The following is a 22,764-nucleotide window of genomic DNA, read 5'->3' as shown; positions in this document are numbered from 1 at the left end:
GACTTCATTACGGACCTGCCTCGTTCCTCGGGGAAGACTGTGATTCTGGTGGTGGTGGACCGTTTTAGCAAAATGGCACATTTCATTCCTTTTCCTGGGTTACCCAATGCTAAAACGCTGGCGCAAGCATTTGTTGACCACATTGTCAAATTGCATGGCATTCCTTCAGACATAGTCTCTGATAGGGGCACGCAGTTTGTTTTCAGATTCTGTAAGGCTTTCTGTTCTCTCTTGGGGGTTCGGTTGTCATTCTCTTCTGCTTTTCACCCGCAGTCGAATGGCCAGACCGAGCGCGTCAATCAGAATCTGGAGACATATCTGCGCTGTTTTGTGACAGAGAATCAGGAGGATTGGTGTTCTTTTTTGTCCCTTGCTGAGTTTGCTTTAAATAACCGTCGCCAGGAGTCCTCTGATAAGTCACCATTTTTTGGTGCATATGGGTTTCATCCGCAGTTTGGGACATTCTCTGGAGAGGGGTCTTCTGGTTTACCTGATGAGGAGAGATTTTCCTCATCTTTGTCATCTATTTGGCAAAAGATTCAGGGTAATCTAAAGAGCATGAGTGAGAGATATAAGCGAGTGGCGGATAAGAGACGTGTGCCTGGTCCGGACCTAAATGTGGGTGATCTGGTGTGGTTGTCTACTAAGAATATCAAATTGAAGGTTCCCTCCTGGAAGTTGGGTCCTCAGTTTATTGGGCCTTACAAGATCTTGTCCGTCTTTCGGCCCCTTTGCGCATCTTGGCTGCAAAAAAGTGTCACTCATGTGGTATCGCCGTACTCAGGAGAAGTAGGGCAATGTGTTTTGTGGTGTATTTTTACATATACCCATGCTGGGTGAGAGAAATATCTCTGTAAATTGACAACTTTGTATAAAAAAATTGAAAAAGTATGGGTATATGTAAAAATACACCCCAAAACATATTGCCCTACTTCTGCTGAGTACGGCGATACCACATGTGTGACACTTTTTTGCAGCCTAGGTGCGCAAAGGGGCCCAAATTCCAATGAGTACTTTTAGGATTTCACAGGGCATTGTCACGACCGCTATCCCAGCAGCAGTCGTGTCGCACCACACGGAGGGGAAGGGGGACCCTTATCCCAGCAGCAGTCACTTGTGGGGTATTTATACTGCCCTGGCATTTTAGGGGCCCTAAAGCGTGAGAAGTAGTTTGGAATCCAAATGCGCAAAAATGCCCTGTGAAATCCTAAAGGTACTCATTGGAATTTGGGCCCCTTTGCGCACCTAGGCTGCAAAAAAGTGTCACACATGTGGTATCGCCGTACTCAGAAGAAGTAGGGCAATGTGTTTTGGGGTGTATTTTTACATATACCCATGTTGGGTGAGAGAAATATCTCTGTAAATGACAACTTTTTAAAAATTTTTATACAAAGTTGTCAATTTACAGAGATATTTCTCTCACCCAGCATGGGTATATGTGAAAATACACCCCAAAACACATTGCCCTACTTCTTCTGAGTACGGCGATACCACATGTGTGACACTTTTTTGCAGCCTAGGTGCGTAAAGGGGCCGAAAGTCCAACGAGTACCTTTAGGCTTTACAGGGTTGCTCACAATTTAGCCCCGCCCAAAATGCCAGAACAGTAAACACACCCCACAAATGACCCCATTTCGGAAAGTAGACACCCCAAGGTATTCACTGAGGGGCATAGTGAGTCCATGGGAGATTTATTTATTTTTTGCCAGAAGTTAGCAGAAATGGAAACTTTATTATTTATTTTTTTTCCTCAGAAAGTGTCATTTTCCGCTAACTTGTGAAAAAAAATTAAATCATACATGAACTCACCATGCCCCTCCGCGAATACTTAGGGGTGTCTTCTTTCTAAAATGGGGTCATTTGGGGGTATTTATACTATCCTGGCATTCTAGCACCTCAATAAACATGACAGGTGCTCAGAAAGTCAGAGCTGCTTCAAAATGCGGAAATTCACATTTTTTTACCATAGTTTGTAAACGCTATAACTTTTGCGCAAACCAATAAATATACACTTATTGGATTTTTTTTATCAAAGACATGTAGCACAATAAATTCTGACACAAACTTGTATGAAAAGGAATTATATTTGAACAATTTTACCAGAAAAAGTTGAAAATACACTTTTTTTGAGAAAATTGCGGTCTATTTTGATTAATATCAGAAAAAATGAAAAATGTCAACAGCAATCAAATACCAACAAAAGAAAGCTGTATTTGTGAGAAGAAAAGGAGGTAAAATTAATTTGGGTGCCAAGTTGCATGACCGAGCAATAAACCGTTAAAGTTGTGAAGTGCCGATTTGTAAAAAAGGGCCTGGTGACTAGGGGGGTATAAACCTGTGGTCCTTAAAGGGTTTCTGTCACCCCGCAAAACTCCTTTTTTTTTTTTTGGATAGTTAGATTCCTCATAGTGCGATATAGGAGAATATAATAGTCTTACTTACTTTCATGCGGCCGATTCTTTAGAAAACGAAGTTTTATAATATGTAAATGAGGGCTCTACCAGCAAGTAGGGCGTCTACTTGCTGGTAGCTGCTGCAGAAATCCGCCCCCTCGCCGTGTTGATTGACAGGGCCAGCCGTGATTTCCTCCTCCGGCTGGCCCTGTCAGTAATTCAAAAATCGCGCGCCTCGCGTCATTCGGCGCAGGCGCTCTGAGATGAGGTGGCTCGTATCCTCAGCACTCCCTCAGTGCGCCTGCGCCGATGACATCACCGAAAGAGAAGACGTCATCGGCGCAGGCGCACTGAGGGAGTGCTGAGGAGACGAGCCTCCTCATCTCAGAGCGCCTGCGCCGAATGACGCGAGGCGCGCGATTTTTGAATTACTGACAGGGCCAGCCGGAGGAGGAGATCACGGCTGGCCCTGTCAATCAACACGGCGAGGGGGCGGATTTCTGCAGCAGCTACCAGCAAGTAGACGCCCTACTTGCTGGTAGAGCCCTCATTTACATATTATAAAAGTTCGTTTTATAAAGAATCGGCCGCATGAAAGTAAGTAAGAGCATTATATTCTCCTATATCGCACTATGAAGAATCTAACTATCCAAAAAAAAAAAATTAGTTTTGTGGGGTGACAGAAACCCTTTAAGTGGTTAAACAGTTTTTGTCTTGTTTTCATGCCTTTTTTTTAACTGATGTTTTTCTGAAAAATGGCCATTAAAAACAGCCCTCTTGACTTGTATGGATGCTGTCGGGCCGTGAAAACGGACAAAATAGGACTTGCCATATTTCAAAAGAGACAGTCTGTTTAGAACTGCGTGAATGCACCCATATCTGTCTTTGTTCTGAGTATGGCACTTGTCACAATGAGAAAAAGTGACATTTTTGGAAGGATTTTCCCAATTTGTGAGCTTAAAAGTAACATTTTGAGCATCAGTTATACTCAGTTACTGTTCTGATCCATCAGAAGAACAGAAAAAAAAACGGATCTGTTAATCTGAACATCAGTTTTGCCCAGTTAGCACAAAAAATAACAGATTTTTTTTTGAACATCAGATGTGATCAGATTGTGTCACTTCTGTCAGAGATCTGTTATTTTTACAGGAGAAAAAGTCCTGCGTGCAGATGGATCAGAAGAACAGAAAACTAAAAGGTGATGTGAACTTGCCCTAAGGACTCATGTACATAAACATGAGCGCCCTGTGCCTGTGATGTGGACCACAAATAGCAGATGCAGACTCTTTCACTTGAATGGGTATGTGTAACGCCCCAGAGTGGCATTACCACCTTTGCACCTTGCTACTATCTCTAATGGTCCAATATCATGTCATCTGTGTCTTTATTTCAGGTCCAACACTGTGCATTTCCTATTTTGCAACTGTTATTTTCAAGTGTAACTTACCTGGTTCACCAGTAGGTGGCAGCAAACATGGCAGAGCTACAGTTACGGAGAATGGAACATTCTAACTCTCCCTCTAAGGAGGGGAGGGGACTAGTTAGTTGGAAGGCAGTCTAGCTTACCCCCTGCTAGGGGAAGGAAGCAAGGGCTGGGCATGTCGCCGTTGGACATGCCCCAGCTAAGCAAAGAAAGCCAGCTAGAGCACCTTTAGCTCAGCTGGACATGGAGGCCACAGCTTAAAGCCTCAGAAGCCAGGAGGAGTTTTCCCTGGACAAATCTAGAGACAGACCAGACTACAAAGTGAGGTACAGCATAAAGAAGAAGCTGTGTCATCCAGCCAGCCTGTTAGTACAGCAGAGTCAGAAGAGCAACAGATGTACTAGAGACGAGTTTGCCTGCCACAGTTAATGCCCCCCAATTTAACTACCCCTTATTTGCTGCTTCGGAAGACAACGCCTGGGGTCCAGCGTATCCAGATGGGAGCACCCTAACACATACAAAACATTAAGGGACACTGTAGGCCACCCTATACCACTCGGCCATTCCTACACCTGGGTACCATTTTAAACATCTTAAAGGGACCCTTTGCCGCTATTAGACATTGCATATGCGATCTGCAAGATTCAGTCGGCACCACAAAAAAAAAAGTTCTATTTTTTTAACGGAATTCTTAGATGACCTGAACCTTGCACGTTGAACTTGAAACACAAAGTTCGCTCATCCCTAGAAAAGTCCTGCAAGGAGGACTTTTTCTCCCATCAAAAATAATGAGTCTTCTCAGCTCCTCGTGTTCCCTTACATGCTGCTGGCAGATGACACTGCGTTTTTTTATTTATTTAACCTCTTTGCGACCTCTGGGGCACCATAGCTACCGGCTTTCTGCTGTTTCAAACAACAGAGATCCGCACCTGTAACAGCGTTCCCTGGCTGAGATCGGGGAAGCTGTAATAAATGCGGGTGATAGCTTGGAGCCTCAAGCAGGCTCCGATACCCATCACTGGTATATTCCAATGTAGGACTGAAGTTGGCAGCACTCTATTGGAATATAGTAAATGGTGTGTTCTGTGATCAATCTAATGATTGCTTGTTATAGTCACCCAGGATGATCATCCCTCTTTCCCCAAAATAAAAATAAACAATTAAAAACAAATAACATTGTGGGTATCTCTGTCTGAAAACACCCGTATTGTTAAAATATAAAAATATTTATCCCATACAGCGAATGCCATAACGGAAAAAAAATTTAAATGGTCAATCTGCCATTTGTTGTCACTTCACCTCCCCCCAAAAATTGAAAGTCACCGACACTTCAAAATGGTATCACTGAAAAGTACAGATTGCCCTGCAAAAAATGAGCCCTCACACTGCATCATAAACATAAATATAAAAAAGTTAAAGGGGTTAGAATATGGCAATTAAAAGAAAAATATATTTTTCTACAAAGTTTTTTTTTATCAGTATTAATACACAAGAAATATTATACAAGTGTGGTATCATTGTAATCACACTGACCTGCTAAATAAAGGTAACAGGTTAATTTTACAACATAGGGTACACCGTAAAAAAAAACGAAAAACATAAAACTGTGGAATTATGTTTTTATTTCCAATTCCGTTTACTGCCTTGCTGAAGTACGTTAAAAACACTTTATTTAGTAATATTAAAAGTTTATCTCCACATTAATAGGCTGATAGGGTGAACTGGAACTGTTACAGACCAATTACAGGGAGTGCAGAATTATTAGGCAAATGAGTATTTTGACCACATCATCCTCTTTATGCATGTTGTCTTACTCCAAGCTGTATAGGCTCGAAAGCCTACTACCAATTAAGCATATTAGGTGATGTGCATCTCTGTAATGAGAAGGGGTGTGGTCTACTGACATCAACACCCTATATTAGGTGTGCATAATTATTAGGCAACTTCCTTTCCTTTGGCAAAATGGGTCAAAAGAAGGACTTGACAGGCTCAGAAAAGTCAAAAATAGTGAGATATCTTGCAGAGGGATGCAGCACTCTTAAAATTGCAAAGCTTCTGAAGCGTGATCATCGAACAATCAAGCGTTTCATTCAAAATAGTCAACAGGGTCGCAAGAAGCGTGTGGAAAAACCAAGGCGCAAAATAACTGCCCATGAACTGAGAAAAGTCAAGCGTGCAGCTGCCAAGATGCCACTTGCCACCAGTTTGGCCATATTTCAGAGCTGCAACATCACTGGAGTGCCCAAAAACACAAGGTGTGCAATACTCAGAGACATGGCCAAGGTAAGAAAGGCTGAAAGACGACCACCACTGAACAAGACACACAAGCTGAAACGTCAAGACTGGGCCAAGAAATATCTCAAGACTGATTTTTCTAAGGTTTTATGGACTGTTGAAATGAGAGTGAGTCTTTATGGGCCAGATGTATGGGCCCGTGGCTGGATTGGTAAAGGGCAGAGAGCTCCAGTCCGACTCAGACGCCAGCAAGGTGGAGGTGGAGTACTGGTTTGGGCTGGTATCATCAAAGATGAGCTTGTGGGGCCTTTTCGGGTTGAGGATGGAGTCAAGCTCAACTCCCAGTCCTACTGACAGTTTCTGGAAGACACCTTCTTCAAGCAGTGGTACAGGAAGAAGTCTGCATCCTTCAAGAAAAACATGATTTTCATGCAGGACAATGCTCCATCACACGCGTCCAAGTACTCCACAGCGTGGCTGGCAAGAAAGGGTATAAAAGAAGAAAATCTAATGACATGGCCTCCTTGTTCACCTGATCTGAACCCCATTGAGAACCTGTGGTCCATCATCAAATGTGAGATTTACGAGGAGGGAAAACAGTACACCTCTCTGAACAGTGTCTGGGAGGCTGTGGTTGCTGCTGCACGCAATGTTGATGGTGAACAGATCAAAACACTGACAGAATCCATGGATGGCAGGCTTTTGAGTGTCCTTGCAAAGAAAGGTGGCTATATTGGTCACTGATTTGTTTTTGTTTTGTTTTTGAATGTCAGAAATGTATATTTGTGAATGTTGAGATGTTATATTGGTTTCACTGGTAAAAATAAATAATTGAAATGGGTATATATTTGTTTTTTGTTAAGTTGCCTAATAATTATGCACAGTAATAGTCACCTGCACACACAGATATCCCTCTAAAATAGCTAAAACTAAAAACAAACTAAAAACTACTTCCAAAAATATTCAGCTTTGATATTAATGAGTTTTTTGGGTTCATTGAGAACATGGTTGTTGTTCAATAATAAAATTAATCCTCAAAAATACAACTTGCCTAATAATTCTGCACTCCCTGTATATGCTGGTTCCTAAATGCACCCTACCACAAGAACTCCTTTATTATATAGGAGTAGGAAAACTGAGGGGTATATCCTATTGTGGTCCTAGGAGAATATTTTTGCACTACACTCACAGGGTTGTGGACCCCTTGGTCAGTGCTGTTCAGGACCTAACACTTAAAGGATAACTCCCTATCGGGGCTCAATATAGAAGCGAGAGTAAGTCTGCACGTATACTCTGTACTGCAGTCTAATGCTCGACGCGTTTCCCTTCCGACAGTTGTCGGTAATTCATCAGGAGCATTAGACCTAATGTTTGGCAGGCACCATGTACTGCGACCCTGATGGTGGGTACGCAATAATCTTGCCAAACACACTTAGGTCTACTGACTAAAAGATGCTGCGCGCTTCTGATAGCGTGCGTGCAGCAAAACAGCGAGCCTCCCGACACTGTAGTGGCCGTAACGCGCGCAAAATGCCTCCTCCCCTTTCCTTGCCAAGTCTCTAACAGGCATCCAATGGGCGTTCGATCGCTAGATGGCCGCGCCTCCTACTGTCGTCATCTCCAGTTGTTGACAGACAGCCCTTTCACGCACAGCCGTTCGCGCCGACTCCGCCTCCTCCTGTCTTCATTCGTCGCTGTTACAGTGGGGAGTGTATAGTCGTGACGTATGCTTGGGTCACCATCTGGGCGGGAACATAGAATCCGTAAGATATGTTCAGGTTCAGGTAAACCCATGTCTAAATAATCGGAACAAATTGAAACCTACACTGCCATGAATAGTTGCCAAAGAGTAAGCAGAAAAAGTCGATCCTGCTTGAAACATAAGGGATCCAATTGCATCCAGTACCATAGACGTCCCCATGAATAGCAGAAGCGACAACCACTGACACTCATGCTAAGGACATTAGGGACACAATTGGGTCCCATTTGATGGATGGTCTCCACATATGGCAGATAAAAGGAGATCACGATAAAGGAGAGTCATCAGAGGGAACAGTATATCTATTCAAATGGAAGACAGAGGATGAATCTCATGCCCTGACCAAAAAGGGGGAAGGGCACTGCTCTTCATTCAATAAAACATGCGAATGAAATCGCATCATGAAGGCCCTTTGGTTTAACAGTGTTTAGTGTAAAGATCCACTGTGCCTCCTTTTTGAGGAGCAGTGTATCGATATCGCCTCGCCTGGGCGGTGGTCTTACATGTTCAATGCCCTGAAATTTGAAGCAGTCTGTTGTCCTGGGGTGGTAAGTTGCCACATGTTGCGCAATAGGGGTATCACCAAGGCTTCTGATCTTCAATAGGTGTTCCCCTATGCGCCTCCTAAATTCGCGCTTAGTTTTCCCTACATATTGTGATCCACAAATGCAGGGAATTTATTTCCAATTCCACCTCATTTTGAATTTTTTTTTCCAGCTCCCCACTACTTCATATGCAATATTAAATGGTGCCATTAGAAAGTACAACTTGTCTCGCAAAAAACAAGCCCTAATACAGCTATGTGAATGGAAAAATAAAAAGTTATGGCTTTGGGAAGGAGGGGAGTGAAAAACGGAAAATCGCAGGGTTCTCTAGGGGTTAACAAAAACATGAGTAGCAAAAAAATGCTTGTGTGTTCTGCCTATTTCCCATAGACTTTCAGCCAACATCTGAATCTGACGTTTTCACAGCAAAAAAACGCCAATAAAGGCTCATGCACACAAAATAATTTTTGGTCCGCATCCGATCCGATTGTACAAAAATGCCATTAAAGGATGTGTGTGAACCCACCCTAAAAACTGCATGCAGTATGGAAAAACCCAAGTGGTTTCAATGGTGTTTTTTTTAGGTAAATAAATGCTAGAGCAAATTAATGTGTGTAGAGGCCCTAAGACCTCCTGCACACGATGTGGGTGATCACATATAAGATGCACACGAATTTCCATGAGGATTTATGTGCGTTTCTCCAACATATCCGCACCAAAATTTCTAATTGTGGATTTTGATGCAGATTAGATGTGGTTTATCACACACTTTGCTGGTTCTGTACTATGCTGCGTTTTTTTCCGCACGGGAATACGCGCTGAAATACCTTTCATATTCGGGGAGATCGCATTTATTTCTATACTAGCACCGCTACACTGAGATTCCACTGTGATTCCTGGGTGCGACTAAGATGTCCGGGTAGCCAAACCCTTAGGCCTTCAGTGAAACTTGCACCATTTTGCAAGTAAGTTCAGTCAGTTTTGTCTGCGATTGCGTTCAGTTGTTAAGTTTTTTCCGCAGAATATGGCAACATGCCCACGACCGGTCCGCAAAAAAAACTGCATGCCATCCGTTTTTTTTTTGCGGATCCATTGTAACAATGCCTAAAAAGGACAAGAATAGGACATGTTCTACTTTTTTTTTGCGGGGCTACGTTACGGACATACTGATGCGGACAGCACACGGTGTGCGAATGGGTCCGCATCCTATCTGCAAACCGCAACGGACACGGAAACAAAATACGTTTGTGTGCATGTAGCCTATAGAACATGCTGTTAATCTCACGCAACGCAGAACTGATGCTAAAATAAAACACCGTTCATGTACACAGACCCATTGAAATGAATGGGTCAGGATCCAGTGCGTTTGCTATGCGTTCACTTCACGCATCGCACCCACGCGGGGAAAATCGCTCGTGTGAAAGGGACCTTAGGGAACAGCTACTTGACAACATTTGTCGTGCAACAAAAGGGTGCAACTACACTGCAACATGTGTCACGCAACATTTTTTGTAATAATAGTCAATAGTGTCGCACTGCAACGTGACATTCGCACAGAAATCTAACTTGGACGGCTTTTGGTGTGACTGTCGTTTCGCAGTCGCAGAGCGACACCATTGACTATCGTTATAACAATGTTGCACCGTACCCTTGGGCTGGAAACACATACACAGTTTTTTTATGTAGTTCTATAAGACAAAGCTTGAAATGGATCCTACAGGAAGGAGAAGTATAAGTCCTTCCTTTCGAATTAACCCCTGGCTTTTTCTCAAGACTGCAACAAACACTGAACCAAAAACTGCCACACGAACTGCAAGTGTGATTCCAGCCTTACAAAGTGACTTCAGGACGCTCCAGCGAGTAATACCATGAGGAGGAAGAGGGAAGGGTCTGCTGGTGGGAGGAGGCAGGGTGGAGACTGCTGACTGTGAGGAAGTAACTAACAAAAGAGACAACGCTTACCTGCAAGAGAGCGCAGAAGAACTGCTTGTAAGGAGTGAAAAGCAGTCACATTTCACACACCCCATACTTCCAGGTAGAGAAGACAGGATCACAAGACAACATGTCCAGCAAAGTAACAGGTCAGTAGCATTCTTACTATACTAATACTCTACACAGAGTAACTTTGTCATTCTTTCGTTTTTGGGGGAATTACATTATGCTTTAAATGCTATCTGCTACACACGGCTCTGTGCAATATACTATAGCATACCTATTGATATACTAGGAAGTCTAACAAGGAAGATAACTTCTCGCATCAGTCTTTATTACCTAAAGTAACACAAATAGGGCAGCAGGGTGGCTCAGTGGTTAGCACCGTTAGCACTCCTGCATGCAGTTTCTATGTTCTCTTAGTGTTTGTGTGCCTTTCCTCCGGGTGCTACGGTTTCCTCCCACACTCCAAATACTGATAGGGAGCTTAGATTGTGAGCCCCATTGGGGACAGCTGGATGTTAATGTCTGTAAAGCGATGCGGAATATAGTAGTGCTATATAAGTGACTATAATAAATATTGGTTGGCTTTACAAACAGAAATAACAATAATGTATAACTAGTATAAAAGGTAGGTGTACTATGTGGTAATATGCAGGTGGCAAGCAGACGGGTACCTGATATTTTGCTAACACATATCTATGGATCAGGAGATACATTTTAGGTGTAAAGAAGAATATAAAGCTTTGGGTCAAATAGCGGCCATGGTCCATCTAAACGAGGAAGTTTTATTATAGTATATAAAGTAATACTAATATCCATGGTTACAGACCACCCTGCAATCCATCAGTGGTGGCCGTGTTTGCACACTATAGGAAAAAGTGCCGTCCTCTCTGGTGGCCGGGACCATGGGAGCGCACATAGGCTGGTGCTTTTTCCTATATTGTGCAAGGCCAACCACTGCTAATGGATTGCAGGGTGGTCGTAACCATGGAAACGAGCAGTGTATAATGTGATGGAAAAATGAATCCAGCCAGCAAAGGAAGCAATATGGATAATAACAATACCTTAGTAAGTGTCTTGTATTAACTTTCTCTAAATAATAAATGCCACTGAAGTGAGACAACCCCTTTAAGTGGAGCCAGAGGCCTTTTTTTTGCCCATGGGGTACAGCATGATATACACTGAACAAAAATATAAACGCAACACTTTTGGTTTTGACCCCATTTTGCATGAGCTGAACTCAAAGATCTGAAACATTTTCTACATACACAAGAGACCCATTACTCTCAAATACTGTTCACAAATCTGTCTAAATCTGTGTTAGTGAGCACTTCTCCTTTGCCGAGATAATCCATCCCACCTCACAGGTGTGGCATATCAAGGTGTTGATTAGACAGCATGAATATTGCACAGGAGTGCCTTAGACTGCCCACAATAAAAGGCCACTCTGAAATGTGCAGTTTGATCACGGGGAGGGGAGGGGGGGTGGGGTCAGTCAGTATTTGCCTCACACAGTGCAACACATCTCCGTCGCATAGAAAAGATCAGGTTGTTGATTGTGGCCTGTGGAATGTTGGTCTACTCCTTCAATAGCTGTGCGTAGTTGCAGAATATTGGCAGGAACTGGAACACGCTGTCCTATACGCCGATCCAGAGCATCCCAAACATGCTCAATGGGTGACATGTCCAGTGAGTATGCTGGCCATGCAAGAACTGGGATGTTTTCAGCTTCCACGAATTGTGTACAGATCCTTGCAATATGGGGCCGTGCATTATCATGCTGCAACATGAGGTGATGGTCGTGGATGAATGGCACAACAATGGGCCTCAGGATCTCATCACGGTATCTCTGTGCATTCAAAACGCCATCAATAAATGCACCTGTCTTCGTTGTCCATAACCTACGCCTGCCCATACCTTAACCCCACCGCCACCATGGGCTACTCGATCCACAACGTTGACATCAGCAAATCACTCACCCACACGACACCACACACGCTGTCTGCCATCTGCTCTGAACAGTGAAAACCGGGACTAATCCGTGAACAGAACACCTCTCCAACGTGCCAGATGCCATTTAATGTGAGCATTTGCCCACTCTAGTCGGTTATGACGACGAACTGGAGTCAGGTCCAGACCCTGATGAGGACGACGAGCATGCAGATGAGCTTCCCTTAGATGGTTTCTGATGGAGTTCTTTCGATATGCAAACCGATTGTTGCTGCAGCTGTCCAGGTGGCTGGTCTCAGACGATCATGGAGGTGAACATGCTGGATGTGGAGGTCCTGGGCTGGTGTGTTTACACGTAGTGATGGCCAGTTCGCAGTGTTCGCCGACGAACACATGCGATCTGCCATCTATATTCTCAAGCCCGGTGATGCAGAGGTAAGTCCTTACCTGTGCCTGCGCCGCGAGCCGCTCTGAAACACATGCGGGAGCAGGCAGGTCTGTAGTGTGAGGCCGGTTGGGTGTACTGCCAAATTCTCTGAAACGCCTTTGGAGACGGCTTATGGTAGAGAAATGAACATCCATTGCACGGGCAACAGCTCTGGTAGACATTCCTGAAATCAGCATGCCAATTGCACGCTCCCTCAAATGTTGCAACATCTGTGGCATTGTGCGGTGTGATCAAACTGCACATTTCTGAGTGTCCTTTTATTGTGGGCAGTCTAAGGCACACCTGTGCAATATTCATGCTGTCTAATCAACACCTTGATATGCCACACCTGTGAGGTGGGATGGATTATCTCGGCAAAGGAGAAGTGCTCACTAACACAGATTTAGACAGATTTGTGAACAGTATTTGAGAGTAATGGGTCTTTTGTGTATGTAGAAAATGCTTCAGATCTTTGAGTTCAGCTCATGCAAAATGAAAGCAAAACCGAAAGTGTTGCGTCTATATTTTTGTTCAGTGTAGATATGGCATTTTCTGGAATTACTTTGCATAAGCTTCTCTAATGAATTACACTGAGGGCATTATGTCAGTGTAATTCAGTAGATACAGGCCTAGCAGGCTCACACAGCATTATAATGTCATGCGATCCGGTCAAAGCAAAACATCACACTTACTCACGCAGCATAACCGTGTTTCTCGCATTGAGCACGCTTGTGCTTGTCTACGCATGGTTTGTCTGTCTGGATACAGTATCAGCAAACTTTTGCTCCATGTCGAAATTGACCTGTCATGTAGATTTTGAGATCTGCAGTATGTCAATTGCTTGTGCAGTTCTTTTGTGCTGATTTTACCCTCTTCAAGAGAGTGAGACACTCGTGGAATTTCTGCAAGTCTGTACCTGTGTGCAGGTAGCCTAACAAAACAAAAAAATAATGTCTGAAGAAACCCTGTACTGTGGCTGTTATTTGGATCACAGGTGTGATATGTTCTCTCACTATAGGGGGTAAGTCACAGATGCATCTATGGTGCCCCCACACAGTTTGATGCTCCTTTAACCACCTCAGCCCCCAGTGCTTAAACACCCTGAAAGACCAGGCCACTTTTTACACTTCTGACCTACACTACTTTCACCGTTTATTGCTCGGTCATGCAACTTACCACCCAAATGAATTTTACCTCCTTTTCTTCTCACTAATAGAGCTTTCATTTGGTGGTATTTCATTGCTGCTGACATTTTTACTTTTTTTGTTATTAATCGAAATTTAACGATTTTTTTGCAAAAAAATGAAAATGACATTTTTCACTTTCAGTTGTAAAATTTTGCAAAAAAAAACGAGATCCATATAGAAATTTTGCTCTAAATTTATAGTTCTACATGTCTTTGATAAAAAAAAAATGTTTGGGTAAAAAAAAAATGGTTTGGGTAAAAGTTATAGCGTTTACAAACTATGGTACAAAAATGTGAATTTCCGCTTTTTGAAGCCGCTCTGACTTTCTGAGCACCTGTCATGTTTCCTGAGGTTCTACAATGCCCAGACAGTACAAACACCCCACAAATGACCCCATTTCTGAAAGTACACACCCTAAGGTATTCGCTGATGGGCATAGTGAGTTCATAGAACTTTTTATTTTTTGTCACAAGTTAGCGGAAAATGATGATTTTTTTTTTTTTTTTCTTACAAAGTCTCATATTCCACTAACTTGTGACAAAAAATAAAAAGTTCTATGAACTCACTATGCCCATCAGCGAATACCTTGGGGTCTCTTCTTTCCAAAATGGGGTCACTTGTGGGGTAGTTATACTGCCCTGGCATTCTAGGGGCCCAAATGTGTGGTAAGGAGTTTGAAATCAAATTCAGTAAAAAATGACCTGTGAAATCCGAAAGGTGCTCTTTGGAATATGGGCCCCTTTGCCCACCTAGGCTGCAAAAAAGTGTCACACATCTGGTATCTCCGTACTCAGGAGAAGGTGGGGAATGTGTTTTGGGGTGTCATTTTATATATACCCATGCTGGGTGAGAGAAATATCTTGGCAAAAGACAACTTTTCCCATTTTTTTATACAAAGTTGTCATTTGACCAAGATATTTATCTCACCCAGTATGGGTATATGTAAAAAGACACCCCAAAACACATTCCTCAACTTCTCCTGAGTACGGGGATACCAGATGTGTGACGCTTTTTTGCAGCCTAGGTGGGCAAAGGGGCCCATATTCCAAAGAGCTCCTTTCGGATTTCACTCCTCATTTTTTCCTGAATTTGATTTCAAACTCCTTACCACACATTTGGGCCCCTAGAATACCAGGGCAGTATAACTACCCCACAAGTGACCCCATTTTGGAAAGAAGACACCCCAAGGTATTCCGTGAGGGGCATGGCGAGTTCCTAGAATTTTTTATTTTTTGTCACAAGTTAGTGGAAAATGATGATTTTTTTTTTTTTTTTTTTTTTTCATACAAAGTCTCATATTCCACAAACTTGTGACAAAAAATAAAAACTTCCATGAACTCACTATGCCCATCAGCGAATACCTTGGGGTCTCTTCTTTCCAAAATGGGGTCACTTGTGGGGTAGTTATACTGCCCTGGCATTCTAGGGGCCCAAATGTGTGGTAAGTAGGTAAATGACCTGTGAAATCCGAAAGGTGCTCTTTGGAATGTGGGCCCCTTTGCCCCCCTAGGCTGCAAAAAAGTGTCACACGTCTGGTATCTCCGTACTCAGGAGAAGTTGAGGAATGTGTTTTGGGGTGTCTTTTTACATATACCCATGCTGGGTGAGATAAATATCTTGGTCAAATGCCAACTTTGTATAAAAAAATGGGAAAAGTTGTCTTTTGCCAAGATATTTCTCTCACCCAGCATGGGTATATGTAAAATGACACCCCAAAACACATTCCCCAACTTCTCCCGATTACGGAGATACCAGATGTGTGACACTTTTTTGCAGCCTAGGTGGGCAAAGGGGCCCATATTCAAAAGAGCACCTTTCGGATTTCAAAGGTCATTTTTTACAGAATTTGATTTCAAACTCCTTACCACACATTTGGGCCCCTAGAATGCCAGGGCAGTATAACTACCCCACAAGTGACCCCATTTTGGAAAGAAGAGACCCCAAGGTATTCGCTGATGGGCATAGTGAGTTCATGGAACTTTTTATTTTTTGTCACAAGTTAGTGGAATATGAGACTTTGTATGAAAAAAAAAAAAAAAAAAAAAATAAGCATTTTCCACTAACTTGTGACAAAAAATAAAAAATTCTAGGAACTCGCCATGCCCCTCACGGAATACCTTGGGGTGTCTTCTTTCCAAAATGGGGTCACTTGTGGGGTAGTTATACTGCCCTGGCATTTTCCAGGGGCCCTAATGTGTGGTAAGTAGGTAAATGACCTGTGAAATCCTAAAGGTGCTCTTTGGAATATGGGCCCCTTTGCCCACCTAGGCTGCAAAAAAGTGTCACACATGTGGTATCGCCGTATTCAGGAGAAGTTGGGGAATGTGTTTTGGGGTGTCATTTTACATATACCCATGCTGGGTGAGAGAAATATCTTGGCAAAAGACAACTTTTCCCATTTTTTTATACAAAGTTGGCATTTGACCAAGATATTTCTCTCACCCAGCATGGGTATATGTAAAATGACACCCCAAAACACATTCCCCAACGTCTCCTGAATACGGAGATACCACATGTGTGACACTTTTTTGCAGCCTAGGTGGGCAAAGGTGCCCAAATTCCTTTTAGGAGGGCATTTTTAGACATTTGGATACCAGACTTCTTCTCACGCTTTGGGGCCCCTAGAATGCCAGGGCAGTATAAATACCCCACATGTGACCCCATTTTGGAAAGAAGACACCCCAAGGTATTCAATGAGGGGCATGGCGAGTTCATAGAAATTTTTTTTTTTTGGCACAAGTTAGCGGAAATTGATATTTTTTATTTTTTTCTCACAAAGTCTCCCGTTCCGCTAACTTGGGACAAAAATTTCAATCTTTCATGGACTCAATATGCCCCTCACGGAATACCTGGGGGTGTCTTCTTTCCGAAATGGGGTCACATGTGGGGTATTTATACTGCCCTGGCATTCTAGGGGCCCTAAAGCGTGAGAAGAAGTCTGGAATATAAATGTCTAAAAAATTTTACGCATTTGGATTCCGTGAGGGGTATGGTGAGTTCATGTGAGATTTTATTTTTTGACACAAGTTAGTGGAATATGAGACTTTGTAAGAAAAAAAAAAAAAAATTCCGCTAACTTGGGCCAAAAAAATATCTGAATGGAGCCTTACAGAGGGGTGATCAATGACAGGGGGGTTGATCAATGACAGGGGGGTTGATCAATGACAGGGGGGTGATCAATGACAGGGGGGTGATCAATGACAGGGGGGTGATCAGGGAGTCTATATGGGGTGATAACCACTGTCATTGATCACGCCCGTGTAAGGCTTCATTCAGACGTCCGGATGCGTTTTGCGGATCCGATCCATCTATCAGTGCATCCGTAAAAATCATGCGGACATCTGAATGGAGCTTTACAGGGGGGTAATCAATGACAGGGGGGTAATCAATGACAGGGGGGTGATCAGGGAGTCTATATGGGGTGATCACCACAGTCATTGATCACGCCCCTGTAAGGCTTCATTCAGACGTCCGGATGCGTTTTGCGGATCCGATCCATCTATCAGTGCATCCGTAAAAATCATGCGGACGTCTGAATGGAGCTTTACAGGGGGGTAATCAATGACAGGGGGGTGATCAGGGAGTCTATATGGGGTGATCACCACAGTCATTGATCACGCCCCTGTAAGGCTTCATTCAGACGTCCGGATGCGTTTTGCGGATCCGATCCATCTATCAGTGCATCCGTAAAAATCATGCGGACGTCTGAATGGAGCTTTACAGGGGGGTAATCAATGACAGGGGGGTAATCAATGACAGGGGGGTGATCAGGGAGTCTATATGGGGTGATCACCACAGTCATTGATCATGCCCCTGTAAGGCTTCATTCAGACGTCCGGATGCGTTTTGCGGATCCGATCTATCTATCAGTGCATCCGTAAAAATCATGCGGACATCTGAATGGAGCTTTACAGGGGGGTAATCAATGACAGGGGGGTGATCACCACAGTCATTGATCATGCCCCTGTAAGGCTTCATTCAGACGACCGGATGCGTTTTGCGGATCCGATCCATGTATCAGTGCATCCGTAAAAATCATGCGGACATCTGAATGGAGCTTTACAGGGGGGTGATCAGGGAGTCTATATGGGGTGATCACCACAGTCATTGATCATGCCCCTGTAAGGCTTCATTTAGACGTCCGGATGCGTTTTGCGGATCCGATCCATCTATCAGTGGATCCGTAAAAATCATGCGGACGTCTGAATGGAGCTTTACAGGGGGGTAATCAATGACAGGGGGGTAATCAATGACAGGGGGGTGATCAGGGAGTCTATATGGGGTGATCACCACAGTCATTGATCACGCCCCTGTAAGGCTTCATTCAGACGTCCGGATGCGTTTTGCGGATCCGATCCATCTATCAGTGGATCCGTAAAAATCATGCGGACGTCTGAATGGAGCTTTACAGGGGGTTGATCAATGACAGGGGGGTAATCAATGACAGGGGGGTGATCAGGGAGTCTATATGGGGTGATCAGGGGTGATTAGGGGTGATCAGGGGCTAATAAGGGGTTAATAAGTGACGGGGGGGGGGGGTGTAGTGTAGTGTAGTGGTGCTTGGTGCTACTTTACTGAGCTACCTGTGTCCTCTGGTGGTCGATCCAAACAAAGGGGACCACCAGAGGACCAGGTAGCAGGTATATTAGACGCTGTTATAAAAACAGCGTCTAATATACCTGTTAGGGGTTAAAAAAAACACATCTCCAGCCTGCCAGCGAACGATCGCCGCTGGCAGGCTGGAGATCAACTCTCTTACCTTCCGTTCCTGTGAGCGCGCGCGCCTGTGTGCGCGCGTTCACAGGAAATCTCGCGTCTCGCGAGATGACGCGTATATGCGTGACTGTGCGCAGGGCTGCCACCTCCGGAACGCGATCCTGCGTTAGGCGGTCCGGAGGTGGTTAAAGCACCTGATGCTGTGATGGTGTCACTGCATTGCTCCTGCCTGTGCTGAACCACTGATGGCAAAGCAGTGGAGAAGCAGGGCTTCTGGGTTTCCCCAGTGTATTCAGCTGTATCTGGGTCCTGAATAAATCAGGACATATATGTGTCTTGACAGCTGACATCCGCTGTCCAAATTTGATCCACCAGTTACATAGTTACATAGTTAATAAGGTTGAAAAACGACATAAGTCCATCAAGTTCAACCAAGGGATAGGTGGGGACTCGAATCCCAGAAGGAAGTGAGACTCAGATTTCTACACATTTTCATAAGCATTAATGTCATTAAGGGTCCATTCAGACGTCTGTGGTGTATTGTGGACCCGCAATACACCCAGCCGACACCCCCCCCCCCCCCATAGAACTGCCTATTCTTGCCTATTCTAATAGGACATGTTCTATTTTTTTGCAGAGCCGCCGCCCGGAAGTTCGGGGCCGCGCTCCGGAAATGCGGATGCGGAGATCACATAGTGTGCTCTCCGCATCCATTCCTGCCCCATTGAGAAAGAATGGGTGCGCACCCATTCCCGATATTGCGGAACGGATGCGGACCCATTTGCGGACGTGTGAATGGAGCCTTACTTTTAAGAATTTATCTAAACCCTTCTTAAAACGGTCCACTATTCCTTCTGTGACCACATCCTGAGGAAGTCTATTCCACAGATTCACAGTTCTTGCAGTAAAGAAGCTTTGACGCTTCTGGAGACTGAACTTTTTCTTCTCCAGTTGGAGGCAGTGCCCCCTTGTCTTTTTCAGGCATTTGACATGGAACAGTTTTTCACCGTATTTTTTTGTATGGCCCATCTATATATTTGTATAGGTTAATCATGTCCCCCCTTAGACGTCTCTTCTCAAGACTAAACAAATGTAATTCTTTTCATCTTTCTTCATAACGAAGACCCTCCATGCCCCTTATCAGTTTAGTCGCTCTCCTCTGTACTTTTTCCAGCTGTAGTGCGTCCTTTCTATGGACTGGTACCCAGAACTGAACTCCATATTCCAGATGAGGCGGCACCAACGCTTTGTAAAGTGGTAATAAATCCCTGCCCCGTGAGTCCATGCCTCATTTAATGCATGACAATATCCTGGTGGCCTTAGAAGCAGCTGATTGACATTGTATGCTGTTATTCAATCTACCATCCCAGGGGGAGAAAAACAGAACTGGATCGCACATCCACAATGCTATGCTTTGATCTAATCAAACTCGCTTCTCAGCGCCATGTTGAAGTGTACAGCCCCCCATACTGCATGCTGTACAAGAGGCATTAGTGTACATTTCGATCAAAAGGCATAAGCCCACTCACCACGCCAAGGTCGCCTCTTTGAGTGGGACCTACTCTGACAAAAAGGCGCAGCGCAATGCGGTGACAAAGCGGCACTGCCCTAGTAGGCGGCGGGACCCAGGAGTCAAACAGCAACCCTGCTGTCTGACAATGCCACCCATGGCACTGGGTCCCACCAACCCACCAGTACAGCACCACAAAAACAAAGGCCACCACGCAGTACTGCACCATGTGAACAGTTGTCTAACACAACATGTCCATAGCTATCAGGAGCTACAGGTCAATGGGATGTGGATTTGCGATCCAGTTCTGTTTTTCTCCCCCTGGCATTCAATCTACCATCTACAAGGACACCCAAGTCCTTCTCTATAAGTGATTCTCCCAGTGTTACATCCCCTAAGACATATGATGCACGGAGATTATTACTACCAAGATGCAGAACTTTACATTTATCCACATTGAACCTTATTTGCCAAGTTAAGGCCCAATCACCCAGAGTGTTCAAGTCAGCTTGTAGTATATGGACATCTTCCATAGACTGTACAGTTCTACATAGCAAAAATATAAATGGTGCTATAAATCCCATCCTCAAGATCATTAATAAATAAATGAGGACCCAGCATTGAACCTTGGGGTACACCACTTATAACCCGGGACCATTCTGAATAGAAATCATTGACCATAGCTCTCTGGATACTCCAATTACAAACTATACTTTCCAAGTCTATAGACCTTCCTTTACCTATTAAATGTTTATGAGGGACAGTATCAAAAGCCTTTGCAAAACCCAGAAACACTACATCCACAGCCGCCCCTCTGTCCAGGCTTTTACTCACCTCCTCATAAAAACAGTTAAGTGCCCCTGCCCTACACTGTCCAGTAAGTGCTCACTTTCAGACTGTATAGGGACACGCTTCTTTGACAAGGAGAATGGTAATTGTCAATTTATTCATAGATTTCTATTGGGAATAATAGAGAGATTTGATACATGATTTATTTTAATTTTTTTAAATAAAACCTTGTTTCCTGTAAATGAGCCTGCATGTATGGAGGGAGTAGTTGGGGAAAGAATCTTTACAACTGTAATAACTGTTAGTAAGGTTGAAAAACAGGATTGGGAAGGTCTGTAAAGATGCCGGGCAGGTCTTTAGAGTATTGCTCTATATACTGCAGGGAATTTCTGGTTCGTCTTCATTCGTAGCCTCTGGTGCTACTTTGTGTTTCAAGGCCTTCATAATAGTTACTTGTGTACAGACATGCCACCTGCCAGCATATTTTAAGCATATCTTGTATGTATCAGTTCTTTATGTGGAATCAGCCTAATTTTTCAGTAAATGAAGAATCTTTGGTTTCACACAGGTTTTAATTTTTTTTCTTTAGTATTTTTTTTTTGCCAGCTCCAGAGCTTAATTGAAAGTCTATGGGAATGATGAAACGCAGGACACAGTTGTTTTTTTTTGCCACTATTTTCTTTTTTTTATTAGGCGGTTTTATTTGGGTCTCAGGGATTTTTATAAATGCAGCATGTTGAACCTTTTGCTGTTTTTCCAGTGTTTTTTTACATCTCGCTTTCTATATGGGAAAAAACTGTGATTCACACAGCTATTTAGAAAAACACTGCTAAAAAATGCCATAAAAACCACATGCAGTATGAAGTGATTATAAGGGCCAGTTCACACCAGTGGCGTAGCGTGGGTTGCCAGCACCCGGGGCAAGCCAAGTATTGCACCCCACCCCTAACCTGTCAACATGCCCCTTTTTACAGATAATGTAGTAGATATCACTTGCAGTCATACGTAACACCACAGATAACACAGTAATAACTCTCTGAGTACAGACAATGTAGTAGATGGGTGTGAGCCCCCAGAATTTAGGACAAGCACAGTGTGACCTGAAGTCTGGGGCCAGGATGTGGCAGGGTGGGCCAAATTCTATATCCACTCTCCCATGACTACAGAACATACAGGGTAATACAGCGCACATACCTCTTACATCCAGTGACGTCTCCTTTGATGTTCTCTTTCCTCATCTTCTAATTTCAGACCTTCAGACCAGACCACCATTTTTCAGCCATTTCTCGTCTGCAGTTTGACCAAAAAAAATCTTAGTTTACTACTTTCCCATCATCCTCCCATCTTCTGGAAAAATCATCCTACCACCCCCAATACTGTGCCGCTGTGCTCCCCAATATTATACTGCAGAAACAGATAAACCCCCTGAAAATACTAATACCATGCAGATAATGCCCCCTTCAATCATTATTGGCACACTGCCCTAAAATAACTGCGCCCAGCAAAAAGTGCCTCTGACATTAATAATGTACACATAACGTCCCCCAAAAATAATTGTGGTAAGCTGATACTGTGCCAAGGTGCCCCCACAGTAATAGTGGTCCCAAAAGTCCCACCGATAGGAATAATTCTCTGCTAGAGCACATATGGTAGTAATAAAAGTGCTCCTACAGTGTCCCCAACATTTCCCCACTGTGACCCAGAAGTAACAATACTCCCATAGAGCCCATACTAGTAATCATGTTCCCCATAGACCCCCAGTAGTAATAAAGTTCACCATAATGCCTGCCAGTAGTAATAATTCTCCTTATAATGTGATGGTAGAAAAAAATGCCCCTTTATAATTTGTGCCAGTGCAAAAAAATACCCCCTTTTTATGCCCCCGTTGAGCTAAT

General features: G+C 43.7%; 1 protein-coding gene across 2 annotated transcripts in view; it reads left to right on the top strand.

Moving 5' to 3' along the window:
- The first annotated feature begins 10,275 nt into the window (after positions 1-10,275).
- The window catches only part of CASP6 (caspase 6), a 71,669-nt gene continuing 59,180 nt past the window's right edge, over positions 10,276-22,764 (top strand). For both annotated transcript variants that reach the window (XM_040418364.1, XM_040418363.1), the window contains exon 1: positions 10,276-10,436. In XM_040418364.1, coding sequence (XP_040274298.1) covers positions 10,418-10,436 — 19 coding nt within the window. In that variant the 5' untranslated portion in view covers positions 10,276-10,417. The remainder of the gene's footprint in view (positions 10,437-22,764) is intronic.

This window comes from Bufo bufo, chromosome 2, assembly GCF_905171765.1.
Source record: "Bufo bufo chromosome 2, aBufBuf1.1, whole genome shotgun sequence".
NCBI lineage: Eukaryota > Metazoa > Chordata > Amphibia > Anura > Bufonidae > Bufo > Bufo bufo.
This window is presented reverse-complemented; position numbering and strand designations above follow the sequence as displayed.